At 47.9% G+C, this 13,131-nt stretch overlaps 1 protein-coding gene across 1 annotated transcript; it reads left to right on the top strand.

Moving 5' to 3' along the window:
• Window positions 1–1,019: 1,019 nt before the first annotated feature.
• LOC135574651 (DNA-directed RNA polymerase II subunit RPB1-like) lies at window positions 1,020–2,753 on the top strand. Its single transcript, XM_065026103.1, has one exon. The coding sequence runs from the start codon at window positions 1,020–1,022 to the stop codon at window positions 2,751–2,753; it is 1,734 nt and encodes a 577-aa protein (XP_064882175.1).
• The last annotated feature ends 10,378 nt before the right edge of the window (window positions 2,754–13,131 follow it).

Below are 13,131 nucleotides of genomic sequence, written 5' to 3'. Positions count from 1 at the left end.
ACACCACCAACCCGCCAGCCAACACCACCAACCCTCCAGCCAACACAACCTATCCGCCAGCCAAAACTTCCAACCCGCCAGCCAACACCACCAACCCACACAACCAACCCTCCTGCCAACACCACCAACCCACCAGCCAACACCACCAACCCTCCTGCCTACACCACCGACCCGCCAGCCAACATCACCAATCCGCCATCCAACATCACCAACCCGTCAGCCAAAACCACCAACCCGCCAGCCAACACCACCAACCCGGCAGCCAACACCACCAACCATCCAGCCAGCACTACCAACCCTCCAGCCAGCACTACCAACCCTCCAGCAAGCACTATCAACCCTCCAGCCAGCACCACCAACCCTTCATCCACCACCACCAACCTGCCAGCCAACACAACCTATCCGCCAGCCAAAACTCCAACCCTCCTGCCAACACCACCAACCCGCCAGCCAACACCACCAACCCGCTAGCCAACACAACCAATCCACCAGCCAACACCACCTACAAACCAAAAAGGAGCGAACACCGCCAACCCACCAGCCAGCCAGCCAACACCACATACCCACCAGCCAACAAATCCACACTGCCAGCCAACACTACCAACCTACCAACCCGCCAGCCAACACTACCAACCCGCGAGCCAACACTACCAACCAACCAGCCCACACCACCAACCGTCCAATCCAACACTACCAACCCGCCAGCCAACACTACCAAACCATCAGGAAACACTACCATCCCGCCTACCAACCCTCCGATCCAACACAACCAACCTGCCAGCCAACATCACCAACCCACCAGCCAACACTACCAACATTCCAACCCACACCACCAATAAAACCAATAAACCAAACAGCCTGCCAAAAAACCACCAACACGCCAGCCAACACAACTAACCCTCCAGGACCAACCCCAACATATCCAACCTGCCAGCCAACACCACCAACCCGCTAACACAACCAACCCTCCAGCCAACACCACCAACCTGCCAGCCAACACAACTAACCCTCCAGTCAACATGACCAACCCTCAAGCCAACATGACCAACCCGCCAGCCAACACTACCAACCAACCCGCCAGCCAACACTACCAACCAACCCGCCAGCCAACACACCCAACCCTCCAGCTAACACAACCAACCCTCCAGCCAACACCACCAACCTGCCAGCAAACACTACCAACCCAACCAGCCAACACCACCAACCCTCCAGCCAGCGCTACCAACCCTCCAGCCAACACTACGACCTCACCAGCCAACGATAACAACCCGCCAGCCAACACTAACAATGCGCCAGCCAAGACCCCCAACCCTCCAGCCAACACCCCCAACCCTCCAGCCAGCACTACCAATCCTCCAGACAGCACTACCAACCCACCAGCCAACACTACCAAACCACCAGCCAACACCACAAACCCTCCAGCCAACACCACCAACCCGCCAGCCAACACAAGCAATCCACCAGCCAACACCACCAACAAACCAAAAAAACAGCCAACACCGCAAACCCACCAGCCAGCCAGCCAGCCAACACCACATTTCCACCAGCCAACAAATTCAAACTGCCAGCCAACACTACAAACCTACCAACCCTCCAGTCAACACTACCAACCCGCAAGCCAACACTACCAACCAACCAGCCCACACCACCAACCGTCCAATCCAACACTACCAACCCGCCAGGCAACACCACCAACATGCCAGCCAGCACTACCAAACCATCAGGAAACACTACCATCCCGCCTACCAACCCTCCGATCCAACACAACCAACCTGCCCCAGCCAACACCACCAACCCACCAGCCAACACTACCAACACGCCAGCAAACACTACCAACCTGCCAACCCACACCACCAATAAACCAAACAGCCTGCCAAAACCACCAACCCGCCAGCCAACACGACCAACCCGCCAGCCAACACAACCAACCCGCCAGCCAACACCACCAACCCTCCAGCCAACACCACCAACCCTCCAGCCAAGCCAACAAAACCAACCTGGCAGCCAAAACAACCAACCCTCCAGCCACCACATCCAACCCTCCAGCCAGCACTACCAACCCTCTAGCCAGCACTACCAATCCTCCAGCCAACACTACCAGCCCTCCAGCCAACACTACCATCCCGTCAGCCAACACTACCAACCCACCTGCCAACACCACCAACTCTCCTGCCAACTCCACCAACCCTCCAGCCAACTCCACCAACCCTCCAGCCAGCACTACCAACCCTCCAGCCAGCACTACCAACCCTCCAGCCAGCACTACCAAACCTCCAGCCAGCACTACCAACCCACCAGCCAGCCAGCCAACCACACATACACATCAGCCAACACATCCAACCTGCCAGCCAACACTACCAACCTACCAACCCGGAAGCCAACACTACCAACCCGCAAGCCAACACTACCAAACCATCAGCCAACACTATCATCCCACCTACCAGCCCTCCAGCAAACACCACCAACATGCCAGCCAACACTACCAACCCACACCACCAAGAAACCAAACAGCCTGCCAACACCACCAACCCACCAGCCAACACTACCAACCCCCCAGCCAACACTACCAATCCGCCAGCCAACACTACCAACAAACCAACCCGCCATCCAACACCACCAACCCGCCAGCCAACACCACCAACCCGCCAGCCAACACCACCAACCCACACCACCAACCCACCAGCCAACACCACCAACCCACCAGCCAGCACCACCAACCCACCAGCCAACACAAGCAACCCGCCAGCCAATAGAGCCTTATTGTGATCAGTATAACATCAAGCCTTATGTTGTGATCAATACAACACAGAGCCTTAGTGTGATCAGTATAAAAGAGGCTTATAGTACGATCAGTATAACATAGAGCCTTATAGTACGATCAGTATAACATAGAGCCTTATAGAACGATCAGTATATCAAATCTAATTTATTTATATAGCCCTTCGTACATCAGCTGTACTGTACAGAAACCCAGCCTAAAACCCCGAACAGCAAGCAATGCAGGTGTAGAAGCAAGGTGGCTAGGAAGAACTCCCTAGAAAGGCCAAAACCTAGGAAGAAACCTAGAGAGGAACCAGGTCCGCCAGCCAACACTACCAACCCGCAAGCCAACACTACCAACCAACCAGCCCACACCACCAACCGTCCAATCCAACACTACCAACCCGCAAGCCAACACTACCAACCAACCAGCCCACACCACCAACCGTCCAATCCAACACTACCAACCTGCCAGCCAACACCACCAACACTCCAGCCAACACCACCAACACTCCAGCCAACACCACCAACCCTCCAGCCAGCGCTACCAACCCTCCAGCCAACACTACGACCTCACCAGCCAACGATAACAACCCGCCAGCCAACACTAACAATGCGCCAGCCAACACCCCCAACCAACCAGCCCACACCACCAACCGTCCAATCCAACACTACCAACCCGCCAGCCAACACTACCAAACCATCAGGAAACACTACCATCCCGCCTACCAACCCTCCGATCCAACACAACCAACCTGCCAGCCAACACCACCAACCCACCAGCCAACACTACCAACCTGCCAACCCACACCACCAATAAACCAAACAGCCTGCCAAAACCACCAACACGCCGGGCCAACATATCCAACCTGCCAGCCAACACCGCCAACCCACAAAACCAATAAACCAAAGAGCCTGCCAACACCACCAACCCAACAGCCAACACATCCAACCTGCCAGCCAACACCACCAACCCGCCAGCCAACACCACCAACCTGCCAGCCAACACACCCAACCCTCCAGCCAACATGACCAACCCTCAAGCCAACATGACCAACCCGCCAGCCAACACTACCAACCAACCCGCCAGCCAACACAACCAACCCTCCAGCCAACACCACCAACCCTCCAGCCAACACCACCAACCCTCCAGCCAACACAACCAACCCTCCAGCAAACACAACCAACCCTCCAGCCAACACAACAAACCCTATAGCCAACACAACCAACCCTCCAGCCAACACAAACAACCCGCCAGCCAACACCACCAACCAGCCAGCAAACACACCCAACCCTTCAGCCAACATGACCAACCCTCAAGCCAACATGACCAACCCACCAGCCAACACTACCAACCAACCCGCCAGCCAACACAACCAACCCTCCAGCCAACACCACCAACCCTCCAGACAACACCACCAACCCGCCAGGCAACACAACCAACCCTCCAGCAAACACAACCAACCCTCCAGCCAACACAACAAACCCTATAGCCAACACCACCAACCCACACCACCAACCCACCAGCCAACACAAGCAACCCGCCAGCCAATAGAGCCTTATTGTGATCAGTATAACATCAAGCCTTATGTTGTGATCAATACAACACAGAGCCTTAGTGTGATCAGTATAAAAGAGGCTTATAGTACGATCAGTATAACATAGAGCCTTATAGTACGATCAGTATAACATAGAGCCTTATAGAACGATCACTATATCAAATCTAATTTATTTATATAGCCCTTCGTACATCAGCTGTACTGTACAGAAACCCAGCCTAAAACCCCAAACAGCAAGCAATGCAGGTGTAGAAGCAAGGTGGCTAGGAAGAACTCCCTAGAAAGGCCAAAACCTAGGAAGAAACCTAGAGAGGAACCAGGCTATGTGGGGTGGCCAGTCCTCTTCTGGCTGTGCCAGGTGGAGATTATAACAGAACATGGCCAAGATGTTCAATGCATGGTCCAATAATAATAAGGCAGAACAGTTGAAACTGGAGCAGCAGCACGGCCAGGTGGACTGGAGACAGCAAGGAGTCATCATGTCAGGTGGTCCTGAGGCATGGTCCTAGGGCTCAGGTCCTCCGAGAGAGAGAAAGAAAGAGAGAAAGAGAGAATTAGAGAGCGCACACTTAGATTCACACAGGACACCGAATAGGACAGGAGAAGTACTCCAGATATAACAAACTGACCCTAGCCCCCCGACGCATAAACAACTGCAGCATAAATTCTGGAGGCTGAGACAGGAGGGGTCAGGAGACACTGTGGCCCCATCCGAGGACACCCCCGGACAGGGCCAAACAGGAAGGATATAACCCCACCCACTTTGCCAAAGCACAGCCCCCACACCACTAGAGGGATATCTTCAACCACTAACTTACCATCCTGAGACAAGGCTGAGTATAGCCCACAAAGAACTCCGCCACGGCACAACCCAAGGGGGGGGGCGCCAACCCAGACAGGATGATCACATCAGTGACTCAACCCACTCAGGTGACGCACCCCTCCCAGGGACGGTATGAGAGAGCCCCAGTAAGCCAGTGACTCAGCCCCTGTAATAGGGTTAGATGCAGAGAATCCCAGTGGAAAGAGGGGAACCGGTCAGGCAGAGACAGCAAGGGTGGTTCGTTGCTCCAGAGCCTTTCCGTTCACCTTCCCACTCCTGGGCCAGACTACACTCAATCATATGTCCCACTGAAGAGATGAGTCTTCAATAAAGACTTAAAGGTTGAGACCGAGTTTGCGTCTCTGACATGGGTAGGCAGACCGTTCCATAAAAATGGAGCTCTATAGGAGAAAGCCCTGCCTCCAGCTGTTTGCTTAGAAATTCTAGGTACAATTAGGAGGCCTGCGTCTTGTGACATACTATAAGATAGAGCCTTATAGTACGATCAGTATAACATAGAGCCACAAAGCAGGACTACATTTATTTTCAGATCTCCCCTCTCGCATCAATTCACCAGAAGCGGTCATAGAGTGTATTATTCAGCACGCGACGCCCAGACCTGCCTTCCTCATAGGCAATTATGGGTGAAACACATCTCACTACCCTAGTAAAACAAATGGAAAATAGTTTGTTGTCCAGGAAAGTGCTGAATCATGCCTACACTGCAAAGACATACAGTCAGGAAACTGCTCTTCTCTTTCTACCTCATTATCACCAATTATAGTTGAAATGACATGACAACACAACTACGACATAAGAGGTTGGGCTAAGGAGTTAGATGGAGAATGAAACAGAGAGAGAGAGGAATCCTATCAAGACATCGAAGAAAGAACAAGGGTGTGGGAGTGTAGAGGTTTTCTGACGCTATGATGATTCAATCTGGAAGATATCGTTAATTATGTCTGGCTGTGGCTATCCTGTACTCATTGTCAAAGCCAGACCCTTTCTACCAACTCTACTACTGGCAGCTTAGTTTAACAGTGTTCACACCACCAACCCACAGCACCAACCCGCGAGCCAACCCGCCAGCTAGCCAACACCATCAACCCGACAGCCAACACCTCCAAACCAGTCAGCCAACAGCACCAACCCTCCTGCCCACACCAACCCACAGCACCAAACCGCCAGCCAACCCGCCAGCCAAACCGCCAGCCAGCCAACACCATCAACCCGACAGCCAATGCGCCAGCCAGCTAACACCATCAACCCGCCAGCCAACACCATCAACCCACCAGCCAACACCATCAACCCACCAGCCAACACCATCAACCCACCAGCCAACACCACCAACCCACCAGCCCACACCACCAACAAACAAACCCATCAGCCAACACCACCAACCCACCAGCCCACACCACCAACAAACCAACCCACCAGCCCACACCACCAACAAACCAACCCATCAGCCAACACCACCAACCCGCCAGCCCACACCACCAACAAACCAACCCACCAGCCCACATCACCAACAAACCAACCCATCAGCCAACACCACCAACCCGCCAGCCCACACCACCAACAAACCAACCCACCAGCCAACACCACCAACCCACACCACCAACAAACCAACCCACCAGCCAAATCCACCAACCCATCAGCCAACACCACCAATCCACCAGCCAACACAACTAACCTGCTAGCCCACACCACCAACCCACCAGGCATCACCACCAACAAACCAACCCACCAGCCAAATCCACCAACCTGCCAACCCGCCAGTCATCACCACCAACAAACCAACCTGCCAGCCCACACCACCAACCCACCAACCCGCTAGCCCACACCACCAACAAACCAACCGGCAGCTAACACCACCAACCCACCAGCCCACACCACCAACAAACCAACCTGCTAGCCCACACCACCAACCCACCAACCCGCCAGGCATCACCACCAACAAACCAACCCACCAGCCAACACAACCAACCTGCAAGGCCACACCACCAACACACACCACCAACAAACCAACCGGCAGCTAACACCACCAACCAGCCAGCCCACACCAACAACAATCCGCCAGCTAACACCACCAACCCCCCAGCAAGCCTTCAGTCATCGCCTTTATAATTATTTCAGCCTGGCACATTTGATTTGACACGCTATTCAATTTGATTGGGATAAACATTGGAAGTCACAATTACAAACACACAGGCTGCATTAGCGTTACAAATTGTGGTTTGTTAAATTATCTTTTGCTGAGAGGACAAAAGGAATTTTGACAGTTGACACAGTTTTTACATCCTCTGATTAAACTGTGTTACTGCCTCTGCCCTGGGGGAAATAGCTAGCCAGTCTGGATATTACTATAATAAGGGCCACACACACACAATATTTACTCAGGTGTGTGTGTGTGTTCATATGGATTATAACCACTTTAGACAATACTTATCTGTCCTCTCCCCTATAACTATTCCCCAGGTCATGGCTGTAAATGACAATGTGTTCCCAGTCAACTTACCAGGTAAAATAAAAGTTTATAACAATAATAATGATAATATAAAAACACACATGATCATGGAAGAACACATGCACACACAAGTCAAATCAAATGAAGTTGTATTGGTCACATACACATATTTAGCAGATGCTATTGTGGGTGTAGCAAAATGCTTGTGCTTCTAGTTCCGACCATGCAAGTAAAATCTATCAAGTAATCTAACCTAACAATTTCACAACAACTACCTTATGCACACAAGTGTAAAGAAATGAATAATAATATGTACATACAAATATATGAATGAACAATGGCCGAACAGCTTAGGCAAGATGCAGTAGATGGTACAGTGTATACATATGAGATGAGTAATGTAGGGTATGTAAAAATGATATAAAGTGGCATTGTTTTATGGTGACTAGTGATATATTTATTACATATATTTTTTCATTATTAAAGTGGCTGGAGTTGAGTCAGTATGTTGGCAGCAGCCACTCAATGTTAGTGACGGCTGTTGAGATATAAGCTGTTTTTCAGTCTCTCGGCCCCTGCTTTGATGCACCTGTACTGACATCGCTTTCTGGATGATAGCGGGGTGAACAGGCAGTGGCTCAGGTGGTTGTTGTCCTTGATGACCTTTTTGGCCTTCCTGTGACATGGGTGGGGTAGGTGTCCTGGAGTGCAGGCAGTGTGCCCCTGGTGATGCATTGAGCAGACCACACCACCCTCTGGAATGCCCCGTGGATGCTGGAGGTGCAGTTGCTGTACCAGGCGGTGATACAGCCCAACAGGATGCTCTCAATGGTGCATCTGTAAAAGTTTGTGAGGGTCTTAAAACTTCTTAGGGCTGAAATCCCGTAAACGGGATGGTATGACAACAGCCAGTGAAAGTGCAGGGTGCCAAATTAAAAACAGAAATCTCATAATTAAAATTCCTCAAACATATGTGTATCTTATACCATTTTAAAGGTTAACTTGTTGTTAATCCCACCGCAGTGTCTGCTTTCAAATATGCTTTACAGCAAAAGCACCACAAACGATTATGTTAGGTCACCACCAAGCACCAGAAAAACAGCCAAAGATTTTCCAGCCAGAGTCACAAAAAGCACAAATAGAGATAAAATGAATCACTAACCTTTGATGATCTTCATCAGATGACACTCATAGGACTTCATGTTACACCATAGATGTATGTTTTGTTTGATAAAGTTCATATTTATATCAAAATCTGAGTTTACATTGGCGCGTTACATTCACTAGTTCCAAAAACATCCTGTGATTTTGCATAGCCACATCGATTCAACAGAAATACTCATGATAAATTTAGATAATAATACAAATTATACACATGGAATTATAGATATACCTCTCCTTAGCAACCGCTGTGTCAGATTTTAAAAAAAACTTTACAGAAAAAGCAAACCATGCAATAATCTGAGATGGCGCTCAGAAAAATAATCAAATTAGCCGCTATGATGGAGTCAACAGAAACCAGAAATTACATGATAAATATTCCCTTACCTTTGATGATCTTCATCAGAATGCACTCTCAGGAATCCCAGGTCCACAATAAATGTTTGTTTTGTTCGATAATGTCCGTTATTTATGTCCAAATACCTCCTTTTGTTAGCGCGTTTGGTATACATATCCAAACACTCGTTCTGGTCGAGTGTTACTTCGGACAAAAACTTCAAAAAGTTATATTACAGGTCGAAGAAACATTTCAAACTAAGTACACAATCAATCATTAGGATGTTCTTATCATACATCGTCTATAAAGTTCCAACCGGAGAATTCCTTGTGTGTTGAGGAGCAACGGAACGCAGGTAGATATCATGTGGAATGCGCAAGACCAGGAAATGGCTGACTGCCAGACACATGGCTCATTCTGCTCTTATTCAGTCCCATAACACAGTAGAAGCCTCATTCAAATGTCTATAGACGGTTGACATCTAGTGGAAGCCCTAGAAAGTGCAACTTCATTCATATCTCAATGGGATTTCAATTGGAACTGTGTTGAAAATCTACCAACCTCCGATTTCTCACATCCTGTTTGGATTTCTTCTCGGGTTTTGGCCTGTGTTACGGATATAAGTATCCTGTGTGTGTATCCTGTGTGTGTGTGTTTCTTTTCTCTCCTTCTCCCCTCACAGGTGAAAATCATCACTCCCCAATCAGTCACCAATCATCAATCAGAAGACACACCTCCTCCTGTTTCCCACCCAATCACCGTTCCTTTCCCTTTGTTTAAAAACCCTGTCAGTTGTTTGCTGTGGAGCTCAATCTCTCTGTAAATGCCATGTCTGTAGGACTCTCTGTTTCACTCTCTATTTGTGTATTGACCTCTCTTTTGTTTGAGCACCTCCATAGCACTTTGTCATCACCTGTGAGTATTGTTTTTGGTTATGGTGTTTGTTTGCTGGTGGGAAAAGGGGGAACCAAGACAAGTCGCCCATGGGCATACACTAACCGTAGGTAAACTTTGTTAAAAACACTAGTTAGAACTGGGCGGACCACCCACTGTATTTTTGGTTAGTTAGTTAGCTGTTGTTAAAGTAGGCTAGTCTAGCTTAGGGGTGTTTTGAATACTTATTGTTTCTTTCCTTGGGTCCAGCTCAGCCCCTTTTCCTGCTCCCCCCATTACCGTGTGTTTATAAATAAACCCTGAGTTTGACGATAGATTTCAATTGTCGTGGTTATTTCGTTCTCACTTTTACTTTTTCACTATTATAATTTGCATGAGTTATGTTACGGGTCTCGTTACCATCCCCCCTAGACTGTCGGGCCAAAAGGGATTCATAACATCCTGCCATATGAGTTCTGTTATACTCACAGATATCATTCAAACTGTTTTAGAAACGTCAGTGTTTTCTATCCAATACTACTAATAATATACATATATTACCAACTGAGACTGAGGAGTAGGCTGTTTACTCTGGGCACCTTATTCATCCAAGCTACTCAATACTGCCCCCAAGCCATAATAAGTTGTAAGGGCCAAGATGAATTTCTTCAGCATTCTGAGGTTGGAAAGGCACGGAACTTGTTATGGCTGCAATCCCACTATAGGGATAAGTGTCATCAACAAATGCTGAAAAGCATAGCGCTGCATTCAATAAATATTACTACAAATATTTATATTCATGAAATCACAAGTGCAATGTAGGAAAACACAGCTTAGCCTTTTGTTAATCCACCTGTCATGTCAAACTTTGAAATTATGCTTTACAGCGAAAGCAATCCAAGTGTTTGTAAGTTTATCGATCGCATGACAAAACATTAAGTACACTTAGTATCAGGAAGCTTGGTCACGAAAATCAGAAAAGCAATCAAATTAATCGTTTACCTTTGATCTTCGGATGTTTTCACTCACGAGACTCCCAGTTACACAACAAATGTTCCATAAAGATTATTTTTATATCCAAAATACCTCCGTTTGTTTGTTGCGTTATGTTCAGAAAACCACAGGAAAGAGCGGTCACGACAACGCAGACAAACTCCAAATAGTTTCCATAATGTCCACAGAAACATGTCAAACCTTTTTTTATAATCAATCCTCAGGTTGTTTTTAAAATATATAATCGACAATATATCAACCGCAAATGTCTTTCACAGTAGGAGAGGGAAAAGCAATACCTATCCAAACTCTGTTGCGCGAGCAAAACTCATGTGACCACTTGACGCGATGTTATCGTTCTGGCTCATTTTTCTAAATAAAAGCCTGAAACTATGTCTGAAGACTGTTGACACCTTGAGGAAGCGATAGGAAAAGGAATCTGGTTCATATCCCTTTAAATCCAGCAAAGGGAGGCTATGGAACATGGAGGTTTCAAAATAGAAGCTACTACCTGTTTTGATTTTCTTCAGGGTTTTACCTGCCATATCAGTTCTGTTATACTCACAGACAATATTTGACAGTTTTGGAAACTTTAGAGTTTTCTATCCAATACTAATTTAATTTTACCTTTATTTAACCAGGCAAGTCAGTTAAGAACACATTCTTATTTTCAATGACGGCCTGGGAACAGTGGGTTAACTGCCTGTTCAGGGGCAGAACGACAGATTTGTACCTTGTCAGCTCGGGGGTTTGAAATCGCAACCTTCCGGTTACTAGTCCAGCGCTCTAACCACTAGGCTACGCTGCCACCCCTATCCAATACTAATAATAACATGCATATATTAGCAACTGAGGCTGAGGAGCTGGCCGTTTACAATGGGCACCTTTTCATCCAAGCTACTCAATACTGCCCCTGCAGCCATATGAAGTTAAGCATTCTTCACCACACTGTCAGTGAGGGTGGACCATTTCAGATAGTCATTGATGTGTACACTGAGAAACTACTACGGCCCGTCAGGAAGTCCAGGACCCAGTTGCACAGGGCGAGGTTCAGACCCAGGGCCCTGATCTTAATGATGAATTTGGAAGGTCCTATGGTGTTGAAGGCTGAGCTGTAGTCAATGATCAACATTTTTACATAGTTATTAATCTTGTCCAGATGGGAGAAGGCAGTGTGTAGTGCGATGGTGAGTGCATTGCCTGTGGATCTATTGGGCGGTATGCTAATTGCAGTGGGTCTAGGGTGTCAGGTCAATTGGAAGTGATATGATCCTTAACTAGCCACTCAAAGGACTTCATAATGACAGAAGTGAGTGCTACAGGGTAAGTCATTAAGTTCAGTTACTGGGATAGGGAGAGCTTGAGTTAGTCTGTAAACACTCCAGCCAGCTGGTCTGCGCATGCTCTGATGTGGCTACGGATGCCGTCTGGGCAGGATTAACATGCTTAAATGTCACACAGACGATCATCTGATACAGTTTATCAAATTATTGATATCTACTAGGGCTTTACGCAATGTGTAGCCTAAAGTGATCCTCTTTACTGAGCATGGATCATGTAATAACCTCCAAGTGTCTTTCCCAGAACTACAGGGGAAACACTGGCCCTTTGAATCCTGCATCCTTGGCATTGATTGGATGGAATATAATCCAAATGGACTGAAGACCAATCAATATGAATCCCACCCTACCTAAAGGGTTGGTCCTTTCCTTACGAAAGTGGGTGGGAGCGAGGTGACTTGAAGTGTGACCAAACAGTTGCATGGAGCAGTGTGTGTGTGTGTATACCAGTCAAAGTTTTGGACATACCTACTCATTCCAGTTTTTACATTTTTTTAAAATTATATTTTCTACTTTGTAGACTAATAGTGATGACATCAAAACTATGAAATAACAATTATGGAATGATGTAGTTACCAAAAGAGTGTTAAAGAAATCAAAATATATTTTATATTTGAGATTCTTCAATGTAGCCACGCTTTGCCTTGATGACAGCTTTGCACACTCTTGGAATTCTCTCAACCAACTTCACCTGGAATGCTTTTCCAACAGTCTTGAAGGAGTTCCCACATATGCTGAGCACTTGTTGGATGCTTTTCCTTCAATCTGCGGTCCAACTCATCCCAAACCAACTCAATTGAGTTGAGGTCTGGTGATTG

This window comes from Oncorhynchus nerka, linkage group LG13 (genome assembly GCF_034236695.1).
Source record: "Oncorhynchus nerka isolate Pitt River linkage group LG13, Oner_Uvic_2.0, whole genome shotgun sequence".
NCBI lineage: Eukaryota > Metazoa > Chordata > Actinopteri > Salmoniformes > Salmonidae > Oncorhynchus > Oncorhynchus nerka.
Note: the sequence above shows the minus strand (reverse complement) of the source record. Positions and strands in the feature narration are given on the sequence as shown.